This window comes from Kwoniella europaea, chromosome 1 (genome assembly GCF_036810445.1).
Source record: "Kwoniella europaea PYCC6329 chromosome 1, complete sequence".
Taxonomy (NCBI): Eukaryota; Fungi; Basidiomycota; class Tremellomycetes; order Tremellales; family Cryptococcaceae; genus Kwoniella; species Kwoniella europaea.
The window spans coordinates 12,687,707-12,713,208 of NC_089487.1; the positions used below are offsets into that span (position 1 = coordinate 12,687,707).

Sequence of the window (25,502 nt, forward strand, 5' to 3'; positions counted from 1 at the left end):
ATCCTCCAACGGATCGCGAATAGAGACGTCCTGCTTGTAGATCCCGATCTCGACGCATAGTCTCATTGCAAGACCACCAAGAAGCCACAATGATAACCCGGACGTAGCTCGAAAGGCAAAAAATGTCGTCAACAGAAGGACTCGAGCCGTCATCAGATCATGGGGAGTCGTGACGATGTCCGAATATTTCCAAGCCTGTTCAAAGTATGATTGAGCAGAATCAAGACCGGAGGCGGGTTCGAGCTGTATTCCTATGGCATAGATGCTCCACAAGAAGAAAGCACCAACTTGTTCCTCGTACGCGTCGGTGGTCTTCGCATGGAGGTAATTGTCGCGATCAGCATGCCATTCGTATATCTGATTCCAGTCAAGAAAAGGATAACGGCATTGGAGATGAAAGTAGACAGTATGGATAAGCCGATGGGCAATATCAATGGGGGGAATACTGGGGTTGGGATTTGCGGGTGTATCTGAAGGGGATGTCGGTTGCATTACAGAGCTTAAGTCGGTGGGATGTGCATGTGAGGATCGCTTAAATGACAGGCAGCTGGGCGGTCAGTATTTCTCATGACGGTAATCTACTCACCTGTGAAGTAGGCCAGATAGTGCTGTACGCGTGGTAGTGGGAGGTAGGGTTTGCTGAGGCTTCGCATTTTCCGCATCGGGAAGACCTGAAGGCTTGATCGGTGTATCCGTTCGTTGAGACATGTAATGGTCCTTTATTTCTGGATGGTCTGGCATGATCTCGAAGAGCGCTTTCTCCAGCTTTGCGCACCTATTTTCCAATGCTACAATATATCTGTGCTGCCCTATCAGCATGGGCTTCATACCCCTCTGACTTTTGAGACTCACTTGGTATATCCGGGACGCATGACGATATCTTCGAACACACAAACTTCTGATGCCTTCACGCAAGCTGCACAATTTCTGTCCGGGAGATCAATCAGAGTTGGCTTTTCTCAGGTAGATAGCGCCACTCACACGGACGACTCGTCGAGACGATAGCATTTGAGCTTCTTCAGCTTACAGCGATTGCAGGCGTTGATACAGCGATGCCTGATAGGCTGATCCCGGTGCGGACTACATCTTTGTCTCTTTGTTGGCTTCGTTCTTCGCAGACTCGAGCTGGAAGCCAACTCGCTATGTCCGTCTGGCTCTGTAAAGCGATTTGTAGGGCTCCAATCATCGGGAATGGAAGGACTATGACTCATTTCGTGTATTGTGATGCTATGAAAGAGACGAAACAAGGTCATAGAGCGGTCGCATAAGACAAGGAGTTGATCTGGGCTGAGATAAGAACAAGACGAGTGTCTGCACGGATAAGGTCACGTGACCGAACTTTTATTTACGTGAGGCTCAAGAAGCTACAGTACGTATGCTGGCAAAAGGCAGACAAAGACAATATGAGAATGAATAGCATAGCTATATAATCGTATTTACTGAAATATCTATGACGCCAAATGCTCGCTATGTAGCTTGTAGGTTGGTCCGACTTCTTCATATGGGTACTTCTCCCTCCAGAAACTCGCAATCTCTTTTCTAGTGCATACCCAGACGTCAGGTTTTGTAGCGATGTAAGCCATGAATCGCTTCAACGCCATTATCCGACCAGGCTTACAAACGAATCTGTTGTGCATCGCAATGGTCCTAACAGAGGGTAGCAGTGGGGCTTAGCTTCGGATAGCTCGCTGACAAGTGGCAGTGCTAGCACTCACATCATTTTGGCAGAGCCCCTTCCGCCTTCAGCATATAGCGCATCGAACTCAGCTTTAAGCATTTCGAACCAATCGTCTGGGGCGGATACACCAGCTCCGCCAGCCACGAAGACTACGTCCGGGCGTTAGTGAGACATAAGCATAACCTAAGCGGATAAAAATGTCACACTCACAGAGATGGTCATTCGTACACAGAGAGTACGGAATCATCAACATTCCTTTGTCTTCTCCTCCATAAATCTCTGCATATGGGTCAGGAGCCCAATATGGTTCGTCACCAGCGTAAGTATCTGAGCAGTATTGTAGAGGTACATTGCGCTCCCGATGTACCTGTGTGACATGATCAGCTTGGGTTTCACGACACCATGTGCTGACCCACAATTGCCCTCGCTAATTTCTGACTTTGGTGACTAGTACCCACAAACCACCCTGTAGGTACATCTGAAAGCCCAGTGGAAGCTTGTAGTCTGTCAAACGATTTGTTGATGTGGGCTTTCACTTCCTCTAAGTTTTTGCCGTGATTTTGCCATCGGTTTCCGTGGCATGCTATCTGCGGGATTTAGCTTGATGCATTGCATGATTGGACACTCACCTCATGACCATCATCTACTAGCATCTTAGCATATGGTCTGGTCACCTCGAATGCCCTGGCACATGTCCAGGTTGTCCACTTCCAGCCGTATTGACGAAAAAGTTTCAATAACCGGGGTAAACCTTGACGAATCCCCCAGTCGAACTGGTACATTTACTTACAATCAGTCTGCTGAGCATTCGGTTTGCACTTAGCACTCACCATATCTTCAACAAGAGCGTCTCTCTTACCACCAGAAGTGGCCTTTCGGTCATAATGCAACTCATGCAGCATGGGGCAAGATCCATCGTCACCATTCCAAGGGGTACTTTCTGCTCCTCTGCGCCAAGTTGTCAGGCTCGTTTCGGTTCAAATCGATTTGTAATACTCACTCTTCATAGTTGAGAACAAATGAAACGGCGATCTTTTTACCACCTGGCCAAACACCAGGCCGACTTTCCAGTCCATAACCTACATAATCACGAGGAGGGAGATAGTGATCCGCTGTCATGTTGTGTGGTCGATCCTTGTCAAAACGTATGGTGGTGTATCTTCAATATACTTCAGCGACTGAACGATTAATAGGAATCTAGCAGAGGGCATCAATCACGGTCTATGATGCCTTATCACACGAATCTGGTGGCTGCACTCTCTCATTTGCGGACCATGGGGATGAGTTCCGGTACCTGAGCATTCCGAACATTCCGGGTCGATTTGACAATCGGAGTTGGCCGAGACCTCTAACATCCTTATCTCTGGATCCTTTCCGAGTCCGTGCATTGAAAGAGAGGTATCCAGCAGGTCAGTCGATAGTTATGATGTTAGTATATGCAGATGAGTTGCTGATACTTCTTTTGACTAATTGGCTCATCCACAAATCCACCATGACCAACGATAGATACACTGAGGATTGGCTTGAGAGGGAATTCGTGGGATATGGCTTTGATCAGCCTGATCCTAAATGGCCTGGTGGAGGCAAGATCTGCGTCAGCTTCGTTGTCCAGTACTACATGGGAGCTGTGAGTGATGAATGTGCCGTAAGAAGACATGTAACTGAGTACATGGTTGAACCGCAGGAGCTGAACATCCTGGAAGGAGATCCTACCTTCTGCTCGGAATATGTAGAGATCCCAGCTAGGGCACCCCCTACTGCCATGCGGAGTGAGGCCAACGAAATGATGTATGAATATGGAGCTAGAGAAGGTGTCCCCAGACTTCTCGACATATTTAACAAGTGGGTGTCACATAATATCCACATCTTCGCCCCTGGAGCTGACTCGTTTGCTCTGAAGATACAAAGTACCAGTCACATGGAATATCTGTGAGTACAATAAATGAAATCTCAGTAAGGTTATTAAATTTCACTTCAACTGCAGTCACTCGAGCGCTTGAAAAAGCTCCTTACTGGGTAAGGCCAATCCTCGACTCTGGTGCGGAGCTTTCATGCGGTGGACATCGATACAGAGATAATTTCTACGTTCATCCAGAAGAGGAAGACAAATTAATAGGCAAGAGCATAGACGTCTTGCAGGAATTGACGGGAGACAAGACAATTCCTAAAGGTGTGCTTGAATGTCATAATCATTTCGGTACCCGCTGATATCAATAACAGGATGGCTTGTCGAACGTCGATCGAACCTGTCGACCAAGCTATACTCTTTGACCCACAAAGAGAGAGGATTACCCCTTTTATACTCTTCCGACTCATGTGCCGATGATGTCCCTTTTTGGATACCCAGTCCTACCAAGGAGGAGAACAGAGGTCTTCTCATGATTCCATTCTCATATGATTGTTCGGATCTGAGGTTCAAAATGAAAGGTAGTGGTTTTGCTAGTCCCAAGGATTACTTCCTGCATCTGGTCAGTAGTTCCACCATGTCGTTCTGCAACTTCTAGCTAACAGAGTATACAGAAAGATACGTTTGATTGCTTGTACGAGGAGGGGGAAGCAGGAGAAGCCAAGATGATGACTGTGCTTCTGCACCCTCACATCATCGGTAGACCCAATCGTGCTTTTTGGCTTGAAGAGTGAGTTGTGGTCTTAAATGTACCTGACACACTGTGTGCTAGTGAAGAAGTAGCTGAAAATCTTTTACAGGTTCATAAAATACGTTCAATCCAAACCAGATGCTTGGGTGGCACGCAGACAGGATATCGCCGAACACTGGATAAAAACTTTCCCGTATGATTCTAAGACCGCATTCGGGCAGACAAAAGTACCAGAGTGCGGTCAGATTTCCATTCCTATGTGATCCTCTATGAGGTCATATGACTAGATGAGAATGCATGTGTTTCATTCATTGAGAAAGCACGTTCATGCCTGTCCGAATCTGGTCAACTATATATTCGATGTGCCAACCATGATAAGTGACTATCACTATCAGTCAGCTAGGCTCGTCGACAGGATCGAATGCATATAGTTTATTCGACATCAACGATGGACTTCCAGTCCACCGATCTTTCCAAAGCATCAGCAACTGCCATAACTCCCATCTCATCAAACATTTTGCCTACGATCATCATTCCGATGGGCAGCTTGATCCCCTTGTCGTCTTCTGATAGAATATCTTCTGGCATTGGAGATGCGAAACCGACCGGTATCGTCAGAGCAGGGTGACCTGTGAGGTTGAAAGCGGCAGTGATCGAGGCAGTACCGGCTGGAAGAGAAGTTTGACAACTCAGCACTAGCAGTACTGGGTTGTCGCAATGTACTATAAAGTCTGATCTACTCACGGGCATGATCAGCCCATCCTAGCGGACCTGCATGAGCTGGGATGTGTCTTCTGGGAGGTTGAGGACAAGTAGGCATGATGATCGCATCGTACTGCTCGAAAAGTTTGTCAAATTCGTCTCTCATCTGTCTAGTCAAGTTCATCGCTCGACCATAAGCCGTTGGGTACTTGAGCCATGCATATTCGCTATGATGCATTTAAGTAATCAGCGTGGAGTCAATCACTGACTCGAACTACTGACCATGACATTGCGGTACCTGTAACGAAATATCTGGCTTTATCGTACTTGGCCTGATCCCACGGTAAGAGATGTTCCCAATAATCATTCAGGTAGAGTCCACGTCTACCAACTTGTCGACCTTGACGTGTCCCGCCGGAAGCGAGCTTGTTGATGATATGAGAAAGGGCTGGGGCTAAATCGAATCTGCGTAGGAGAACATCAGAATCACTTGATAGACCCAAAGCGATATGCGATGAGAATTATACACACATCGGTATTGATACTTCATCTACAGTCATTCCCAATGCTCTAAATTGCTCGGCCGCTCGCAGGATCAATCTCTTCACGCTTCCAGCTACTAGTTTCCCATTCAATGCTTCGGTCAGAACACCGATTGTTTTGGGGCCTATGGACAACTTTCTAGCCGCAAGCAGTAGGTCCCTATATCTTGGTATATCACCGTACTTGGGCGCTCCTAATTGTCGATCATCGATATTGTCGTAACCTGCAGTAGCTTGTAACAGTATTGCACAGTCCAGTACTGTCGGAGTCATAGGCCCGACATGGTCTATGCCTGCATCGGAAGTGAGGACACCGGTATATGGTACTAGACCGAAGGTGGGTTTCAGACCAACGATACCGCAAAAGGAAGCGGGCTACATGATCTCCACCCAGCGTCAATAGCTTTCCCAGGCAATTTCCTTGTCTAGAACCCACTCACTATCCTGATTGAGCCTCCTTGATCGCCGCCAATCGCCATATTTACCTGTCCGCTGCCCACCAGAGCGCCACATCCGGAACTTGATCCTCCAGTGGTGAAGCCTTTGGCGTAAGGGTTCTCAACGGGCCCGAAGGGTGATGAAGATGAAGTGGCCCCGTGAGAAAAGTTCTGGGAAAGGTCAAGTGTGAGAAGGATTATGATCTGATCATTCGGAGGATCTCACCTCGCAAGCGGCTTTACCTAGGATATGACCACCATTATCCAGTACCCGTGATACTACGGTAGCATCTACATCGGCTATAAATCACATAATAGCAGCACAATGCCTGATGAGCTCACTCCAATATGATTGGAGCATCGGGATCCACTCACGTGTAAAATTCTCAAAAGCGTCTGTCCCAAAAAGCAGAGGTACTCCAGCCATACACACGGTATCTTTGAAAACTACAGTCTTTCCACCTAGAAGTTTACCTGAGTCTTTTTCTGTACTACCTGCATGACATCTCCATGCCCATGCTCGAAGCGGGTTATCTTTCTCCTCGGGAAGGTACACATCGGTACGAGGGAAGTTTTCGAAATCGGGGATCGGCTTGTAGTCTGCAGAAATGGCATGCTGTCACTAGTAGGTCCTAATGTCCTCTTGACCCCGATCAAAGACTCACCAGGAGTGTTCAATATGAGTTCGCACTGAGCATCAGTCTTAGCCAACAACGCCAGATACTCTTCTTCGTGATTTGGTGGAATGGTAAAGCCCAGTCTTTGAGCAGCAGCTGATACCTCTTCGGCAGTCACGGGAGTCTTGATGGGCATATTTGATGGTCCCAGAGTATCTTGGTGATTGACAAGTCCAAGAGCGTTGACATACACATATCGATTGGAATGGCTCATACAAGTACTGGAATTATATCATCGTGAAAGATAAGGGAATAGCATTTCGGAACGTTTCCGACCGGTCAAGTCCGTGCGGCTTGCCAACTATGAATTCTCTAGTTCACAGCAGATTCGTTCAATCCTCGTTGGACATTGGAGAGCAAGAGAGAGGTGAGACGAATAGCAAAGGGTGTTAACGAGGCACATTTGGGGTCCGGGGCCGATGGGTGATGCGAGTAGCTGGAAAGAGGAGAGACAATGCAGCTTGCACCTTGCCCTTACTGCCTTCACTGCCAGCATTCGCGAGTTCATGCCTCCACCTATGTGATTATGTCATCAACAAACAGAAGCAAGCACTGGTCATACAAAATCCCTTTTTCTTCTCCTCAAACATTCTCTTTGACGTCGCACAACTCGATACGATATGTCCAGCAATTCCTACACACAAGATGATCCTCGGATCCGTCCGATCTCTCCCTCTCGATACCCGTGGACACCCTTATCTCCCTCCAGCTCTGCTGACGATGTCGTCAAAGTGTCATTGATACTCACCTCGGCCGTTATCGCACCGACGAATATGCTGACTTCGTTTGATACGGGTGAGGAAAAGACTGAATTGCCTTGCCATGCGGTGTTGATTGAGAAAGGAGATGAAGCGATGCTCTTTGATCTGGGTCTAAGAGAGGTGAGTGATTGTGGATTTCTAACTGAATGATGTAAATTGTCTTAGCCGCTAATGAACTTGTATCGATGGAATGACAGGACCCCGAGAACTTTCCAGAGTCAGTATGTTGGGCCAATCATTCCGTGGCAAGCACGACTGATTGCATACCAACCCAGACCGATGCATCACACGCTTCTCAAGATCATGGGAACTCGATCGGCACCCGGGCCTATCAAGACGTTACAAAGGGAGAAGTACAATTTGAATAGATTGAAAAGCGTCATTATCAGTCATAAACACTTTGATCGTACGTCCAAAAGCTTTTCTCCTTCTGAATGCTGTTAGATGTACTGACATCGACTGATGCAGACTGGTAGGTAATTCACCATCATGCGAACGGTCATAGATCTGACGCTCCCAAGTGGTGATATTGGTACACTCCCCTTCCCCGAACGTCCTATCATTTTAGGTCCAGGCTCGTTGAAGTCGATAGGTCCGGGTTATCCGAAAGATTCCAAAGGACAATGGCATTCAGAATGGTTTGACAAATATCGATTTGTTGAATTGCCTAATACGGATAACAAAGGTGAATGGTCAGGAGAAATCTCTACGGTTATCCCAAGTAGTGGGCAGAGGAAGTGGGAAAGTATAGGATGCTTTGATAATGGATTGGATTGGTTCGGAGACGGTAGTTTCTGGTTGGTCGATGCTCCAGGTGTGAGTGTCACAAATCATCAATATATGGCAATCTTGTAGATGTTGGTCCGAAGCTAACAAGGAGTGAATCACTAGCACTGCGCGGGTCACATAATGGCCCTATGTCGAGTCACTGCTCAGCCTGATACTTGTATGTCCGCTTTGATCTCGGTGTTGGCCAGGATGCACGCTTATATGCGATCTTCCCAGACGTCCTGTTAGCAGGCGATGCAGCACATCATCAAAACATGTATCTTCCCATCCCGACCCCTGAGGCCGATCTTAGATCTCCTAAACCAGTCATTGATGGTCAAGTAGCATTCGCCGAAGATCCAGTACAGGCTACATATGTGGTCGGTCAATTGACACGGATGAGTATGGAAGATAACGTGATGGTTCTTCTGGCCCATGAGAAAGAAGCTATGGGAGTGGTTGATTACTTTCCGAAGGATATATGTAGATGGATGGAGAAGGGATGGAAGGAGGAAAAGCAAAAGAAAGTACTCGAAGATGCGATCAAGAGGGCGCAGATTTGATGATACATTTGTTCATTATGCATCCGAGGGACCATTTCAAAGTGTAGGATCTCGGATTTACCGCCGGATCAGTTGACATGCATATACCTCTTTTCGATCCTATATTTGGCGAAAGGAGTGGACATTCTTGCTGCGTATGTCAAAGCATCTGGAGGTAGACCACTTGTGATCGATCAATGATAACATATGTAACGCTTTGAAGGTCTATGACTGGTATCAACAACAACAACAACAACAAGAGCAAGCACAACAAGAACATGAGAAATAACAAAGTAATTACTCTTTTAGCGTGTTTTCTTTTTCTCTTATGATTAGTGGGAGTGCTGTTTCACTTGACGCGTCTATCATGCAGACTTGCAAGACCATGTTTGGTGCGCGTCTTGATTGGTCTTGAGAAAGGATTGTATGTACCGAATGTACGCGTACATGCATGCAATCAGTATGTGGATCCACACAGACACATATGCATATGTGTGTTTTGTATGTACAGTACAGTTTGCCGCTGTGTTGATTGTAGATAAGTTATAGGTGAACCATTAATCAAGTTGACACTAGCTGATCACCCTCCTTTCACCAAAGTACCAGCCGGATCCAGATGGGGAGAATCAAGATGGTGTTCAAGGGATGCATGTATCTTCCCATCCCATTATCACTGCGTTCATCACTCTCATATCCACATCCACGTCCACATATGAGAGACCATTGCAGCTGCTCCACTCCACATCCTACGAGTCGGCATAACGTAAGAAGAGATCAGCGGGAGCCCAAGGCTTCCCGAATACCAGTACACCAAAAAGAGATTCCAGAATTTCAACCGGAGAAAACCCCTTGATCAAGCATCAAACCGTCAACAAAGAACCGGTACAGCCAGAAGGTCAGAGGCTCGGCAATCGCACTCGCACTCGTGAGGTCCACGAGTTGTTCAGATAAAAGTTAGATGAAAGAATTTAGATTTAATTAGGGGGTGCCTTTTATACCGACGCGTCGAGGTTGTACGAGTAGGGTCTCAGATAGGGTGAAAACCAAGCCCATCTCGATCAAAAAGATATCATACTCGCAGTAATCGAGGGTACCGGGTCAACCAAGAAGAAGATTTTGCATCAGGCGACCTAGATGACTTCAGAGTGTGGGACACATGATTGGGACTGGAGATCGTCTTCGAATTATCGTGTTGGCGTTGTTAGTGTATCCAGATATATACATTCAATCGAAACGGGTCGTGCTGGTCACGACTCAATCCCATCTCATCATCCAGTCGTACCAATAATGTCATCAACCACCATCCTTGCGCCACCAATCACGGCAGCGTCCTCTACCTCTTCATCCTCCAGGATCAATCGATTGAGCACCTCCTCGACTGGTTCCCACGCATCATCTTCATCCAACTGGACACCTTCATGCGAGTCCATTTACTCGGTATCGTCGGACGGATGGTCGACTTCTCTGGTGACTCCTCGAGGCGAGAAGAACTTCGATGTGGAGATATTGGATGATGTCGAGGAAGATAATGATGACAAGGTGGAATATATCGATCTGGCAGGAAAGGAAAGTTGGTGGAATGTGAGTGGTCAGTTTATGTAAATCGGGTGGTATACTGATGGCAAGGACAGGCCACTCCGAAACGTCTATCACGCCAGGAGAAAGAAAAATCTGTCGAGGACAACAAATGGTTAGACGATTCACCCACTTTACCCTCGACTTGTATTTTACCAGAAATCGAGACGATACCTCCGATCTCGCTTGATCAACCTATATCAGCGCGAAAGTTGGGCAAGCTACCTACAACTCTCAGGCCTGAGATTTCAGTTGCTAGTCAATCGGAACCTGAGACGAATATATTCGATGTGTTTAGTCTGGGCAATGGAGTTCAGCGTCAAAACGGTGAGTACGATTTACGTATCTAGTGTCTGAAGTCTGGAATGGGTTCGTTGTGCACATTGAATGTGTCTCACATATCAATTCCGCCTAATCTTGAATCTCCAATTCAGATTTCGTCTAAACTCTGTTGATGTCTTACGTTGATGTCTGACTCCTTATGTTGTTAATCGATACCCCACCACTCCACTCCACCTATTCGTATGGTATGGAAGATCATTGTTAACTGACATTGCCTATTCATCATGTAGATCAACACCAGTGGGATATGTTCGCTAGCGTACCGATACGTAGACCATTCACAAAACGCCGACCAGTTATTCCTTCTTTCTCCACCAATACCTCTGCCTCCTCTTCTTCTCTACCACTTATTCAAGCTCGACCGCCCCCAAGTCGACCACCTGTACCTCTTAGAGCGTCCTCGCTGAAATCCCTCTTCGACCAAGCAACAGCAGATAATCATATCACCCGATCATCCTCCCCCACACCTTCCCATAGACCCAAACCGATCCGCACATTCTCACATCCTCCTTCTGCTTCTCTGAAGAAGCACAGACGGATCTCACCCGTCTTACTTCAACCCATATCAGAAACTCCAAAAGATCTTGACATACCTCCAGAAGGAAGCTGGGCCTTACGTCGACCGAAGCGTTCGAAGCCAATACACAAATCGAAATCACAACCTAATTTACGTATTCACTCCAAAACATCAGAAGATATGACCATAAAATTCAGATTGAAGAGATCCAGTTCTTCGAATGGTACTTCTCTAGATGGTGGATGTGGAAATGGAAGTGATTTTATGCCATTGGATATATTCCCTTCTTCGTCCAGAGGATCAGGTTCCATGGATGTGGATAGAGATAGAGATAGGGATAGGGAAGGTAGAGCGTCGTTCTCGGACATGGCAAGATCATTCGTCTCTCGTCCTTCTTCTATACCTGTACCTGAAAGTCCAAGTAGGATGAGTTTGGATGGTAGACAATCCCTCAATCTCGGTATAAGTACATTGAAGAAAAGCCCAAAGTCGAATAACTTTTTCAGTATAAAGAAGAATTCTGGCCCAATGCATTCACAAAGAAGACCTTCTTTATTGGGATTACCAGAATGGAGTCCTCGACCTAATTCACGATCAATTAGCGACTCTCACGTTCCTCAAATATCGCATTCAAAGACATTTGAGGCGTTAACATTAAGGACCGAAAGTGATAGTGGATCACCTCTAAGGTTGAGTACAGATATTAGAAGGAGTGGTGAGGATTTGTTCCAATTACACATGAACAAATCGCACATGAACACATCACGTCATTCAATCGCATCTTCCATTTCTTCTAAAACTAACAATCACCTTGAAGAAGATTTATTAGCTGTTTTAGAAGCTGAACAGTGGAATTGGCCTTCACCGCCTTTCAGAGTCACCAAAGGGGATGATACTCCTACTCCTGGATTATCAACTTCGGGTACGCTAGAGAGTATGATTAGTACCAGTCCACAAACACCCAGTGAAAGTGAATTTGTGCTACATGGTGAAATTGAATATTTAGCCAAATCTAGTAGGGAGAAGGACAAGGACAAAATGTTCAGACCGCTTAGTCTAGAAGGGAGTGTTGAAAGTTTGGATATTACCTTGTAATAATGTATTGAATTGTAAGGGCTTTTGTGTATTATTGACCTTCTGTATACACCGTTGTAGCTATAAATATTCTCTTGGGCGTTATGAATGTATATTATTTTGTATATTTTCACTTCAGTAGCTCGGCTTGACAAAACCGAGGTAATGCTTACCTAGGCTAACGTGCAGCGTTCAGCTCAAATAGGACAATACAATTTACATCTCTACTAGAGAACTATAAATACAATACATCGTGTCCACCTCAACAAGCTATTCTAGTTTTTCCAAATAATCGAGTCTATCCAGTACGACCTGCTTGGAAGTCTCTTCAATCTCTCCTGCTAAGAATACTTCATCGAGAATTGCGTAGACCTACGATGGCATGGGAAGGATCAGTATAAATCAGGTCACAGTGTGATGATCTCAAGATTACGCTAAGATCCTAATGAAAATACGTACCTTGTAAAATGAGAATACCAGATCTAATTCGCAGACATTTTGGAAGAATGCATCTGCGTTTATAGATCAGCATTTGTCCTGAGAATATGACAGGAGTATATCGGATGAAAGATGGAGTTTAACGTTGAACACCCACCTAATACCTCCACGAACAGGTGGATAGCTTCCAGATAGGCTAATTCGTTATCGTTCGAATCCACACATACGCAGAAGAAGAGTCCGGCGTATCGTCGGTAGACGATCTTGTCGTTACGGAACTATGGTCAGGTGGTAGAGAGGAGCCGAGAGTGAGATAACGGAAGAGAAGAGGAGCATTGGGGAGAGGTGATGGCGGGACAGATTGCGAAAGATGGGGTTTGATGTATGGAAAGAGTGAATGGGCAAAACGTTGGGTAATATCCATGAAATATTGTCGTAAGGGGAGTTCGAAGTGATGTTGTAGAAGAGTGTCTGCATTAGCGATACACGAGACTTACGCCTCCCTAAACAGAATGTACTCACCTCGACAAAATTAGATTGGTATTTCTGATCTCTAGGTGCTATCAGACGATGCACTTCTCCTCTCAATCGGACCTAACAATTGTAGCATTGGTCAGTATTGCTATCTCGACATGTCCCCCGGCTATTCGTCTCACTAGGTGAGAGAGAAAGAGGCAATACCTCTGATGATATGGGGGCTGAGTAGTGATGGAAATGATACTACACTCGCACATACCTTTTCATCATCGTCATATGGTGAATACCATTTCGAAAGTCTCGTTTTCCCTTGTCGGTTCTGTAGATCAGCAAATTTGAGCAGTGTCAGTCAGAGTTCGCCGTGTATGAAATGTGTGGGGTATCAATGAGACATGTAGCTTACCTGCACAAGAATGAATTTGATCATCTGAAACCAGCGATGCAAAGTGAAGTAAAGGAGCGGAGGGACTTTGTGAGAGATGATACCTGTATCGAGTGCGTGATTGATTTTGGGCGAGGGTTGCGTATGATCCTGACAGTCCTCTATCTGTATCAATTCGATCGACTGGCTTCGGCGGTGGGAGTGTTCTTGTCCTGAATAGAATAGTATCGATTGATGAGAACAGACCAAGACGTCGATAACAATGTAATCTTATGTTCCCCACTCGCAGGGCGAACCGTGCGCCCGACGGTGCACCGGATGCCACGTGGTCCGTCGTTTCAAGCTTGAATTCAAGTCAACACAATAAGGCTTACTAGTAAATCATCATATCTTGTTCCCCTCTCCTTTCTCTTCTTACAGTTCACTTCACCGCGACACTTGCAACATGCCACCGACGTACGGTCCAGTACCCGACGAGGAGGGAGAGAATGTCCCACTGGCTCCTTCACCTCAGACACCTAAACAGAGGAAAGATTCGTTAGGTCTGTCAGACGCGTCATCAACTGAATTCAGAGATCAACTCGAGGTAGAACCGTTCGACGAGAAAGGTGATAGGTTCAGGGACGATCCGAGATTGGAGGATGAGGCTGGTAATGGAGATGGAGATGAAGATGAGCAAGGATATATCGTACAGCCTCCGCAGAGGGTGAGCGTTCATTCATCATTCCCTAAGTCGTATCAGTCGAGTACGCTGACTCGGTCACAGCTCCGATCTCGTCAGAAATCACGAAAGATCCTGGCTATCCTCATAACCATACTTGCATTTGCAGCTGCTATAGGAGTACTAGCAGCTTCTGGTTATTCCGCACCGACTTTTGGGAAAAGTGGGAATCAGAGGATAACGATGGATCATGTGTTCAATGGAACATTCAACGCTTGGAGTAAGCAGCTCGATTGGGTCAAACAGGGTGGGTTATGTCACTCTAAAATATCAATCGATCGCTAGTCGCACCAAACCTCCCTGTTGCTACTCTCGCAGAAGCATCATTTCCAACCCGGGGCTAACCCGCTCTGTTGCCTCACCATAGCTGCCGATGGTACTTTCTCTCACATCAACAAAGACAACAACATCGTTCTCGCCGACGTCCACAATATGACCGAAGAAACAGTCCTAGTTGAGTCTTCCAAAGTGGTGGATGAACATGGTAATCGGCTACACTGGCAGTCATGGTGGCTATCTGCCGATATGGAATACGTCTTATTCAAGGCTGATCACATTAAACAATGGAGACATTCATCCTTTGGGAATTACTGGGTTCATCGACGTTCCGACTCTACTACTTTTCCCGTTATCACTCCATCGAGTCATCCGACAATCACTAAATGCGTTTGGTCGCCTGTCGGACACGCTCTGGCATTCGTATCGAAGAATGATCTATACGTAATAACCGAAGAAGAGATGCATTCTTCTGGTAGACCCAAATCGACTAGGATCACAACGGATGGTAGCGAGACGATTTTCAATGGTGTTCCAGATTGGGTATATGAAGAGGAAGTGTTCGAAACTGATTCGGCACTTTGGTGGTCACCCGATGCTGAATCTATAGCTTATCTAAGGAGTGATGAGTCGGCTGTGAAAGATTTCAAACTTCAGTATTATAATCCTTCAAATGACGCTTTTGAGGTTCACCAGTATGCTACGGAGTTAGACATGAAGTGGGTAAATCAGCTTTCTGTTGGCAGCATATAAGCTAATTTGGGCTTGACTAGATATCCTAAACCGGGCACACCCAATCCATTAGCCACGGTCCATACATATACCTTATCCTCTCAAAGTCGACATCAACTAGCTTGGGAAGGTGAGATGCCGCTTGACAATCGAATAATCATCGAAGTAGGCTGGGTAGCAGATAACGGTTTGTTGGTCAAGGAGATCGATAGGGCTGCTAGGAAAGGAAATGTAGTGTTGTTCCAGGATGGGAAGACTCAAGGTGATATAGTGAGGATTTTAGGTAAAGAGGGGGAAGAAGGTGATGATGGGTGGATTGATCATGTGAGTGATGGTTGTCATGTCTGCCCATCTAGATGTTCAGAAGCGTGAATGGTAGATCACTTGAGTGGCCAAGAATCGTGGCCGATAAGACTGGTCCTTGCTCATTCTCATTATTTACTCCTGTAGGGCCAGAACGTCATTCCCGTCAAGGGTGCACTTGAAGGTTATCTCGATATCGTACCCAATGAGGGATACAACCACATCGTCCTCTTTAGTCCCATCAATGCTACTAAGCCTATATGGATTACATCGGGTGAATGGGAAGTAACTCAGATCTCAGGCGTGAATGTCGATAAAGAAATCATGTGAGTGAGATCTTGACTCTAACTATAACATTCGTACGCAAATCAATGCTGACGGACCCATAACTAGCTACTTTACGGCTGCGACACCATCGATCGATCGACATATCTATTCTGCACCTATGCCGACATCGACAACCGAGCAATACGATCAGACTTTCACTGCTCTGACCGATAATTCCTCACCTGGATATTACGAAGCGTTTTTCTCGCCTGGTGCTGGATATTACGTTCTTGGGTACAGAGGTCCGGAAGTACCTTGGCAAAGATTGTTGGAGACAAATCCTGGAGAAGAGCGTGAGTATATCATATCTAGCTAAGGATCATTATCCGTACAGCTGCCAAGCTAACGGCCACTGGTGAAATGTAGCCATCAATGTACTTCTTGAAGGCAATCCTCAGCTGAATCAAACGTTGAGCGAGTTTGTGAGGCCGATCATTACCAGGCAAACTATCGAGAGCGACGGATATGGTGTGTTCATACCATTTTCTCCTATACAAAGTCAATGAGAAGTCTACTGATCTACGTTGTTGACAATAGAAATCAACGTATTGGAGATGCTCCCTCCCAATATCGACACATCAGGTCGAAAGAAATACCCAGTCTTGATGCGAGTGTGAGTGTGGGCAAGTCTCGTTACCGCAGTATCCGAAGCATGTACTGATGCTGGTGCTACATCAGATACGGTGGCCCAGGTTCCCAGATGGTTCACAACCGATTCGAACGTGATTGGCATTCATACCTAGTAACTACTTTGAAATACATCGTTGTAGTAGTAGACGGCAGGGGCACGGGATTCAAAGGTCGAAGACTCCGCAATCCCGTGATCGATGATCTCGGGCATTGGGAAGTCGTGGATCAGATCAATGCCGCGAAAGAGATGGCAAAGAGAAGTTATGTAGACAGGAACAGGATTGGAATATGGGGATGGGTAAGTGTCAGAACTCTTCGATGGATATACGGATATAGATCCCCTACATCTTGCATTTGGCTGACCACCTGATGGCACATAGAGTTACGGTGGATATATGACTTGTAAGACTATCGAGGCGGATTCTGGTATATTCACGTTAGGAAGTGAGTTATGCTTGATTCATGTTATGAGCAGAGAAGTGTGAAGGCTGATCGTTATCTTTACTCGTAGTGGCTGTGGCACCAGGTCAGTTGATCTTGTCCCAGTAATTGACTAAATATCTAGCACGATTCAACTCTTTGATTTAGCTCGATATGATCTGACAATGCTGGTTTGACTTACCTTTGCAGTCACCAACTGGCTATACTACGACTCCATCTACACCGAGCGATACATGTCTGTCCCATCGTCCAACCAAGAAGGATATGTTCGAAGCGCGGTGAACAACGTCACTTCCTTCGCGGGCGATAAAGTGGATTTCATCTGGGCTCATGGTAGTGGAGACGATAATGTCCATTATGCCAATTCGGCAAGTCTGTTAGATAAATTGACGCAGGAACAGGTCAGAGGTTGGAGATTTAGGATGTTTACTGATTCGTAAGATCCTCACTTATCATATGCAGACAATAGAGAATGCTAACGATTCATGTATGATGTAGTAATCACTCGATGGATAAGAGACAAGCTTATAGAGAAGTATATGAATGGATGACGGATTATTTGAAGGAGAAGTGGGGAGTAGGCGGGAAAATACATCATTAGTAAATTACAAGAACAATAGATAAGGACATTTCCTACATGTAGAGTAGGTAGGTCGGTTGCTACTTCAGAGGAGAACTTGGTTTTCTAGTCATTGCACCTGATGCATGTTGTAAAAGTAGTAGTAATACACTATCTATAACTTTCTACCGCAGAGAAAACTAGAAATACCCAAAGTGGACTGAATGTTCACCTACTAACACTGAAACACCGTCTGACTATCTATTTGATATTGTTCAATCAATCTACACTGGACTAACAGGTATAGGTGTATTTGACCTATCTAACGGTATAGCCTCATAAGCTGATCTACTAGGTCGACGTAGACTCAACCTCCTCAATAAAGGTAAAGTACTTCCTCTTCTTGTTATTTCCGATCCTAGAGATATTATCGAGCTCATAGAATCTTTGAATTCGAAAAGTATCTTTGACAGGCCCTTGAGCGTTCCTCCAGGCGAATAAGGTTCGTCAGGCATGACGGATGATATAGGTCTTTTCCACCACTATGTCCACATCAATATCAGCATATATCATACCATGGTGACAATCTTGAGTAATAGTGATTTGCTTTGACTCACCTTTAAAGTTAGACTTGAAAAAACTACCGAAACACTACTAAAAGCCATAGCAGCAGCAGCCATCATAGGGTGTAAATGGATATTCCACGGTAAGAAGAAACCCATTGCTAAAGGGATCATCAGAATGTTATAGCAACAAGCCCAAATCAAATTGGCTTTGATCTTTCTGAATATATGATGTCCTAGATCCAAAGCTGCTACTACGTCCAATAAGTCCGATCTCATCAGGACTACATCGGCAGCTTCAATCGCGATGGACGTTCCGGATGATAAAGCTATACCGAGCGAGGCTGCTACGAGAGCTGGTGAATCGTTGATACCGTCTCCGACCTAACGCAGAGAACGACATAAGTTAACTAATTGCCACGACAACGATAAATATGACATCAGTTATCGGTATTAACCACTCACCATAGCTACTCCACCACCATCTTTTAATCCCAGATCACCAACAATCTTTGCTTTTCCTTTGGGACTGACACCCGCATACACCTCATTGTCATCTATCCCAACCTGCTTGGCAATGGCTTTAGCAGTCACTTCCGCATCTCCAGTTAACAGCGTCACTTTGATACCCATATCTTTCAATGCTCGTATAGCATGCGCCGAAGAAGGTTTAGGTGAATCCGCCAGAGAGAGTGCCAAGACAGGTATGGAGGTTGATGATCTGATGATGGAGACGAAAATGACTGTTCTAGCCAGATTCATCTGTTTTTCTTCAAATTCCCTCATCTTATCTGGTAATTCCACTTCCATCGTCTTTTCGTCCGAGGTACTCGTTGATGATTGCGATAAGACGAAATTCGATTTACCGATCCTTATTCTCTCTTCCACTGATCCATTCGATAATCTAACCACAGCTTCCAAACCTTCGCCGGTAAACGACTCAAATTCAATCACTTCTCCATTAGGTGGCGATAATCCCGCAGAGGACAGTACATCTCGACCGTATGCTGCGATCGATACACCCAATGGATGTTCGGATCTAGCTTCTGCAAGTGACAAGATTGAAAGTACCGTGTGTCGTTGTAAGGGTGTCGCCGAGGTGGTCAGGGATAATGTCGATGGTGTATCAATTTCGAAATTGGGATTCGGCGATCCAGCAGTTAAATTACCTGAAGGTGCCCAAGTAGCAGCAACCACCTGCATTTTACCTTCAGTGACTGTACCTGTCTTATCGACGACCACTCGTCTAACACCTTTACATGCTTCTAGAGCTTTCCCACCTTTGATAAGTATACCATTTTGAGCTCCTACACCCGTGCCTACCATTACTGCTGTAGGTGTACTGAGACCCAATGCACAGGGACAAGCGACGACCACGACGGATATGCACAACTTAAGACAAACGCCGAATTTACTCGCTCCAGGCGAATGGAAGACGTCAGGGAGGTTGCCAGTAGAGTTGAGAAGTGAGATGGTCATCCATGCGATGAATGTCATAAGACTGAGAGTGATGACGATGGGAACGAATATACCAGCTACTCGATCAGCGAATTGTTGGATAGGTGCTTTTGAAGTTTGGGCATCTTCAACCAGCTTGACGATTTGAGATAAAGCCGTATCTGCTCCTGCTCGAGTGACTCTAAAAGTGATCGTTCCCAATCCGTTGACAGTTCCTCCTATAACTTGATCGCCAACTTTCTTAGCTACGGGCACAGCTTCGCCGGTAACCATCGATTCGTCAACCGATGTAGCACCAGTCAAGACTACACCATCTGCGGGTATCTTCTCGCCGGGTACTAGCAACACTACGTCTTCCACCTGAACTAATTCTGTGGGTACTTTCCTTGTTTCGGCCGAGGTATCTATTGATTCCCCTTCAGCAGGTGGGTTGACGTATATCGTGGCTGATGAAGGAGTAAGTGACATGAGATCGGTGAGCGCAGCTGATGTTTTGCCTTTTGCGAGATTCTCGATATATCGACCGAGAGAGACGAAAGTGATCAACATCGTGGATGTGTCAAAGAAGGTTTGAGGGCGATAGTTTGGATCAGAAGAAAATATAGCGAAGAACATGGAGAGGACAGAGTAGGTGAAAGTAGCGGATGTACCGAGCACGACAAGAACGTCCCTGTGATTGAACACTCAGCATCTCCGATAAGACACGGAACGGCAGCGATAGCTTTGATCGAAAACTGAACTTACATCGTGGCCGAACCATGTTTAACAGACTTCCAAGCATTCTCGTAAAACCTCCTTGCCAAAAACAGCTGTACCGGTATTGTCAACAGCAAACAAACCAAATCTCCTAGATATATCCCATCGACCAGTTTCCACATTGTCCAGCCCATTAACCAATGAGGTAGGTACATCGATAACATCCCAATAACGAAAACGGGTACAGCGAATATAGCGGAAACCATAAATGTTCTTCTCCATGTTGCCGTTTCCTTGTGTTTCTGTAACGATGCTACTTGTGAATCGTCCCTTGTTGACACGGGAAGGAAAGATAGCTGAGGGAATCTAGCGGATAAGGTATCGACAAGTGTACGAAGTGAGATGAGCAAGGGGGAATGAGTGAGCGCGAGATGTGTATAGGGTGCTGGGAGGGTTGCTGAATGTACACCTGCCAAGTTTGAGGTTGTCTCGAGCAAAGAATTGACTACTTCTGGGTTCTCCAGACTGTGATACGTACAACTATAGGTGAGCTGGAGGATTAAGACATCTAGAAGAACTTTGAGCTCACCCGTAAACTCTCAACTCGACCTCGTCAACCTCACTCTTCTCCACCACAGTAGCTTCGAATCCTATATCCTCAATCTCTTCTGCTATTCTCGCATCATCCCATTTCTTTCCGTGATCATCTATGAAATCTTCGTCGTACTCCACTACACCTCTTTCGGCTAGCAGGGAAATCTGTACGGAATGAATACCAGGTTGCTTCAATTGAGATTCGATGGAAGCTACGCATGCACCGCACTGTAGTATGATCAGTCAGCAGGGGCTTTCGCTTGAAAAGGGTTATATGTTATGACTTACTGTCATGCCTCCCACTCTCAATTCGACCCTCTTCAATCCCTCCGGAGCATCTTTACTTAGCAACCCACCAGCTGAACTGGATGATTCCCCAAATTTACCTTCCTCTTCAACCCCTAGTGTAATTCCTTGAGATATCCTCGGCGAGGTGAATATCGATGTGATAGGTGTCGGTATGACTGATGCAAAGGTGTTGAGTAAGCCTGAACCACTCGCTGAGCGATTCCGATTATGCGTAGGGAGAGACATGGTGGCCAATGGAGGAAGGAGCGGAGGTGAGATGGGGTGTCGACCTAGAGGGTGATATGTATCTATGATTCTGATTTACTGTTGCGTTTCAATGTTTCGACGGTCAAAGGTGCAAGTCGGAAGTCTGAGTGTTAATTAAGGAGGTGAAAAGGAATGAAGTGGTGGTGGTGGTTTGTTGTTGTTGTTGTTGTTGTGTTTCAGATGGTTGGTACAATCCACTGGTCGTACAGGTGACGATCATACACAGCAACTCTGCCTTTGTTTCAAGTATTCCGTCGTGTTGTTGCTTCGACGGGTGCTCGATATTCTTGGGCTGTCGCTGTCGCGATCGATGATCAGGTCGAGTTGGAGCCATACAACATATGCTTGCTTACTAAAATATCAAATGTTCATTCACATTCATAATGACGTTGGCCGTGGTCGTATATACGGCGGGTGATGTTGTTGTCTTTGGGTGGGAGCCAACTTTAAAAAAATAGGAATCGGATTACGTGATCCAGATGATCGGCCGGATTAACCCGCATACGGAAATTCACCATTAATCTCTTGACATCTACGAGTATCCTTCATCATTCGTGCATACCTCAGAACTGTGTAAGAAGGCAGCAGGTGGTCATACGCAGACAGAAACGCTCCACCGCAACTCTGACCATGGAATGAGGAGTTTCCATACAGCTGACTAGAATGTTGTATCTGATTAACACGAATCCGTGAGCGAGCAAAAAATGCTCGAGATAGCACTCATTGGAAGTCCTTATCATCAACACAGGGCTATCACCCTTCAACGTGAATACGTACGAGTAGGCTTCTCACTGAATCTTAAGAGACAGCAGTGGTCGATCACAAGACAGCTTCGGACTTCAGAGGTCACCCTTCATTTGTCACCAGAGCAGAATGTCGAGTGCGGGGCACCATTCTTCCGAATTTCATGTCTTCATGTTCAGATGTTCGGATGTCCAAAGGCGATTGATTCATGGCTCTGACGAACATCTCGAATCCTTATTATTTAACATCTTCGTATCATCAACTCATACTTGAGATACAAGTCACCGATACAGGAAGCACAAATCCAAGTGGTTAACACCAACATGGCATCTCAAGTTCCACCTTCCAAGAATCCAACACCCTTAGCCGATCGTCCATTACCTCCTTCAGCGGCTTTGTCGGAACCAGCGGATTACAAGAATACGTTTAGGGTGAGTTGTGAAGTGGTATGATCCTTCATCTGCTTCCATTGCCGCCGCAAACAGACTTCTTGGTTGTGATCATGCTGAGTCCTTTTGCTGATATGCCTGATCGTTAATCTTAGGGTCGAATGGCAGCTTCCAAGGTATGTTATCGTTGGTTGATCTCAATCAGAACGGAATGATATCGGACCGCGAATACGTGCGAAAAGCTAATGGAAGTGAGCTTCGCCCTGAAACTTGTGACTAGTACGCAGACCCATGTGAAGCAGCGTCGAAAGCCTCTTTAGCATGTCTGGAAAGGACGCATTACAATCGTGATGAGGTGAGTCAATCCTTCTTTCCTTACCTCTGCTCTTACCACCCTTATGATCCTACGTCTCTACCTATCATATGTCCTCTTTTCTCTAATGCGATCGGATGCACTACTCAATCCCCCTCCCCCCAAACACCTTGACGATGTCATAGCTGACCTTGATCTGACCAGTGTCTAGATTTCTTCGCAGCGTACAGGGAATGTAAAGGTAAATGGGTGAGTGATCTAATGACCTTACGTCTAGTCGCAACCTCGTATCTTACTCTCAAAGAGACTAGAACTGATATCTGCATCACATACTGTAGATCGCGCAACGTAAAGAAGATGCGAGGAAAGGGCGGGATACTGTGTGATGGGAGACATAAATGCATGACTTTGTATAAATCCGCTACGGTGCATGAGACGAATTGGGATAGGAGCATTAACCAGATTCCTCGTCTCTTTGACGATATCAGGATCTGCATATGTTTTGAACCGTAGATGTAGTTGCTTTGTTCTCCGCAGTGTCGAAAGCTGTGGCAAAGCAGATGAAGGCTATACTTGTTTGAGCTGCTGTATTAAGTGGCATCTTTCCTGCATATTGCACTTTCCAACCCTGGAAAGTCACTGAATCCACTGGGACTGTGAAGCTCGCTCCGTCAATGATGAGAGCTTCAACGAGAGCCTTAGCAGATGTGACATAACATAATATGTTGTTATTTCTTGGGACTCGGTTTGTTCGGTGCTGAATGACTTGATCCTCCGGATTAACAGATTAACCGGACTGTCAGTCCAACTGGTAACTTGCCATAAGTCACCTTTGCTTTCAACAAGTATATTTTCATAAATCATCACGTCTATATTCTCAACACTCGCACAGAAGTATCTTCGGAATCTATACTGAAGCTTGATCGCTATCATGGGAGTCATCGAAACTCTTGCTGGGATAGGCATGGCCGTTGGGTGAGTAGCGCAACTTTTCTTCTTTCAACTTTCGACAATCCAAGAGATCCATGCTGATCTCTGACCCCAGGCCTCCGCTCATCTATGCAGACCAGGTAAGCTTTGCAAAGAGATGCATGTGGGTACAAACATAGGCTTATACCAACGATAGGCATATAGTATCGTAAAGAAGAAGTGAGTCATTAGGATCTTACCTAGAAGTACTCCGCTTTTGCGGTCTGACATATGCTGACGTTTCATCTTGACTTTACCTCCCCCCAGAGACTCTTCAGGATTCTCACACGGTATGCATCCCATCATTGCAATTAATCTCGACCATCGTCCAGCAGCTCAACTCGTAACCGATGAATGTGCTCATAATTCCCATTTATAGACGTATGCGGTGTACTGCTCATAGCCAACATAATACGTGTCTTCTTCTGGCTAGGAAACAGGTTCGAAATACGTGAGTGTACAGATCCATCGAGCCTGCGAATCTTCAGTATACATACTTATATAAGCTTGTATACAATACTGATTTCTTTCGTCTAACCACTAGCACTACTCATCCAATCTCTCCTCTTGATAATATCCCAACTTGTCCTCCTAGCTATTTGTCTCCATTACAAAACCCCTTCCGAATCGTCCAACTACGCCCCCTTATCGCCCTTACCACCAACTTCAGAGGACCCTCCAACGAGGGGGCATGCAAGAGAGGACTCGGATTATATAAACCAACCGCCTACTTCTATGAGTGGGAGCGGGAAGAGTAAAAGACCTTTTGAGTTTTGGCAATGGGAGGGATATGGAAGTTACCTTGAGTTTCTGGCTGCTCTGATACTTGTATTGGGAGTTTTACAGATAATACTGGGGAGATGGATGTGGTAAGTTCCTTATAAGCTTGTGCTTCGCGGAATGTATGGTGGTCACTGAAACTGACTGTATTCGGGTGATGGGTATAGGTATATCGATGCGTGAGCTATCTATTTTCAGGTCCAACTGCATATAGGAAAACTAGCTAAATCAATGGATGAACAGATTGGGTTTCGTTGCTCTTACGATCGGTATGTGTGATCTATTATCGCTATGACAATTTTGTTACAAGTCAACTCCTCAAGAGACCACTGCTGATATCCTTGTCCCTCTCAAATACAGAATCAACGTTACCAATCCCACAATTTATATCCAATTTCAAGCGTAAATCATGTTATGGATTCAGATCTTCCACTCTAGCAGGCTGGTTCTTCGGTGATGCGTACAAGTGAGCTCTTTGTCCTATCTTCTCGCCGAAACCGAGAATGGAAAACTATAAGCTGACTCCTTCTCCTTGTCTGCAGGACCGTCTACTTCTTCATCAGGGGATCACCAATACAGTTCAAAGTGACTGCGATTATGACATTATGTTGGGACAGCGGTGAGTACATCTTTATCTATCTTCACCGAGTCTCCATCAGGTTCTTGAATAGTTGAGCTGACTTTTGTCACTGTCGTGATCTGCGTTAGCTGTCCTCGGCCAACGTATCATGTACGGATCCAACCCTCCTCGAGAAACTTCCACTCAATTCCCTTCCTCCGATCCGGAGGAATCAAGAGGTCTGAGATCAGATGGAGAAGAAAGGCAATTCTCGATCCAATGAGTGAATAGTCATAGAATGGAAAAAAAATGCAATGCATTTATGAGTTTATGAGAATATCCATCCATCCGTTCTCAACTCCAACTCCAACTCCAATCCATCCA

The 25,502-nt window shown here is 45.6% G+C and overlaps 10 protein-coding genes across 10 annotated transcripts; 6 read left to right on the plus strand and 4 right to left on the minus strand.

Annotated features, from left to right (window-relative positions):
- Nucleotides 1-1,448: 1,448 nt before the first annotated feature.
- On the minus strand, nt 1,449-2,797 carry V865_004847 (uncharacterized protein; the record flags this gene model as incomplete). The annotated part of the gene is made up of 7 exons (XM_066228622.1): nt 1,449-1,647; nt 1,716-1,827; nt 1,889-2,045; nt 2,095-2,265; nt 2,308-2,451; nt 2,509-2,626; nt 2,679-2,797. The coding sequence occupies 7 exons, from the start codon at nt 2,795-2,797 to the stop codon at nt 1,449-1,451; spliced, it is 1,020 nt and encodes a 339-aa protein (XP_066084719.1).
- A 373-nt stretch (nt 2,798-3,170) lies between these two features.
- V865_004848 (uncharacterized protein) lies at nt 3,171-4,538 on the plus strand (the record flags this gene model as incomplete). The annotated part of the gene is made up of 7 exons (XM_066228623.1): nt 3,171-3,305; nt 3,363-3,520; nt 3,579-3,607; nt 3,663-3,848; nt 3,899-4,146; nt 4,199-4,314; nt 4,385-4,538. 7 exons carry the CDS (start codon nt 3,171-3,173, stop codon nt 4,536-4,538), a joined length of 1,026 nt encoding a protein of 341 aa, XP_066084720.1.
- Nucleotides 4,539-4,707: 169 nt separating this feature from the next.
- Nucleotides 4,708-6,769, minus strand: V865_004849 (uncharacterized protein; the record flags this gene model as incomplete). The annotated part of the gene is made up of 8 exons (XM_066228624.1): nt 4,708-4,943; nt 5,020-5,204; nt 5,260-5,442; nt 5,509-5,894; nt 5,960-6,127; nt 6,183-6,256; nt 6,332-6,556; nt 6,622-6,769. The coding sequence occupies 8 exons, from the start codon at nt 6,767-6,769 to the stop codon at nt 4,708-4,710; spliced, it is 1,605 nt and encodes a 534-aa protein (XP_066084721.1).
- Nucleotides 6,770-7,253: 484 nt separating this feature from the next.
- On the plus strand, nt 7,254-8,725 carry V865_004850 (uncharacterized protein; the record flags this gene model as incomplete). The annotated part of the gene is made up of 6 exons (XM_066228625.1): nt 7,254-7,514; nt 7,592-7,611; nt 7,670-7,800; nt 7,963-8,210; nt 8,286-8,340; nt 8,400-8,725. 6 exons carry the CDS (start codon nt 7,254-7,256, stop codon nt 8,723-8,725), a joined length of 1,041 nt encoding a protein of 346 aa, XP_066084722.1.
- Nucleotides 8,726-9,991: 1,266 nt separating this feature from the next.
- Nucleotides 9,992-12,233, plus strand: V865_004851 (uncharacterized protein; the record flags this gene model as incomplete). The annotated part of the gene is made up of 3 exons (XM_066228626.1): nt 9,992-10,285; nt 10,336-10,606; nt 10,852-12,233. 3 exons carry the CDS (start codon nt 9,992-9,994, stop codon nt 12,231-12,233), a joined length of 1,947 nt encoding a protein of 648 aa, XP_066084723.1.
- A 249-nt stretch (nt 12,234-12,482) lies between these two features.
- Nucleotides 12,483-13,554, minus strand: V865_004852 (AP-2 complex subunit sigma; the record flags this gene model as incomplete). The annotated part of the gene is made up of 6 exons (XM_066228627.1): nt 12,483-12,584; nt 12,672-12,724; nt 12,808-12,928; nt 13,173-13,244; nt 13,387-13,446; nt 13,531-13,554. 6 exons carry the CDS (start codon nt 13,552-13,554, stop codon nt 12,483-12,485), a joined length of 432 nt encoding a protein of 143 aa, XP_066084724.1.
- Nucleotides 13,555-13,954: 400 nt separating this feature from the next.
- On the plus strand, nt 13,955-17,540 carry V865_004853 (uncharacterized protein; the record flags this gene model as incomplete). Its single annotated transcript, XM_066228628.1, has 13 exons — nt 13,955-14,215; nt 14,276-14,477; nt 14,598-15,225; nt 15,280-15,562; nt 15,689-15,867; nt 15,935-16,161; nt 16,235-16,336; nt 16,406-16,481; nt 16,547-16,796; nt 16,879-16,942; nt 17,010-17,024; nt 17,129-17,375; nt 17,438-17,540. The coding sequence occupies 13 exons, from the start codon at nt 13,955-13,957 to the stop codon at nt 17,538-17,540; spliced, it is 2,637 nt and encodes an 878-aa protein (XP_066084725.1).
- Nucleotides 17,541-17,782: 242 nt separating this feature from the next.
- Nucleotides 17,783-21,343, minus strand: V865_004854 (uncharacterized protein; the record flags this gene model as incomplete). Its single annotated transcript, XM_066228629.1, has 7 exons — nt 17,783-18,040; nt 18,116-18,445; nt 18,527-19,230; nt 19,285-20,189; nt 20,264-20,740; nt 20,805-21,037; nt 21,098-21,343. 7 exons carry the CDS (start codon nt 21,341-21,343, stop codon nt 17,783-17,785), a joined length of 3,153 nt encoding a protein of 1,050 aa, XP_066084726.1.
- A 1,088-nt stretch (nt 21,344-22,431) lies between these two features.
- On the plus strand, nt 22,432-23,196 carry V865_004855 (cytochrome c oxidase-assembly factor COX23, mitochondrial; the record flags this gene model as incomplete). Its single annotated transcript, XM_066228630.1, has 5 exons — nt 22,432-22,539; nt 22,653-22,673; nt 22,778-22,852; nt 23,015-23,059; nt 23,149-23,196. The coding sequence occupies 5 exons, from the start codon at nt 22,432-22,434 to the stop codon at nt 23,194-23,196; spliced, it is 297 nt and encodes a 98-aa protein (XP_066084727.1).
- A 545-nt stretch (nt 23,197-23,741) lies between these two features.
- V865_004856 (uncharacterized protein) lies at nt 23,742-25,401 on the plus strand (the record flags this gene model as incomplete). Its single annotated transcript, XM_066228631.1, has 11 exons — nt 23,742-23,785; nt 23,856-23,880; nt 23,937-23,959; nt 24,047-24,069; nt 24,159-24,230; nt 24,324-24,648; nt 24,727-24,738; nt 24,803-24,828; nt 24,920-25,025; nt 25,102-25,178; nt 25,268-25,401. 11 exons carry the CDS (start codon nt 23,742-23,744, stop codon nt 25,399-25,401), a joined length of 867 nt encoding a protein of 288 aa, XP_066084728.1.
- Between the last annotated feature and the right edge of the window lie 101 nt (nt 25,402-25,502).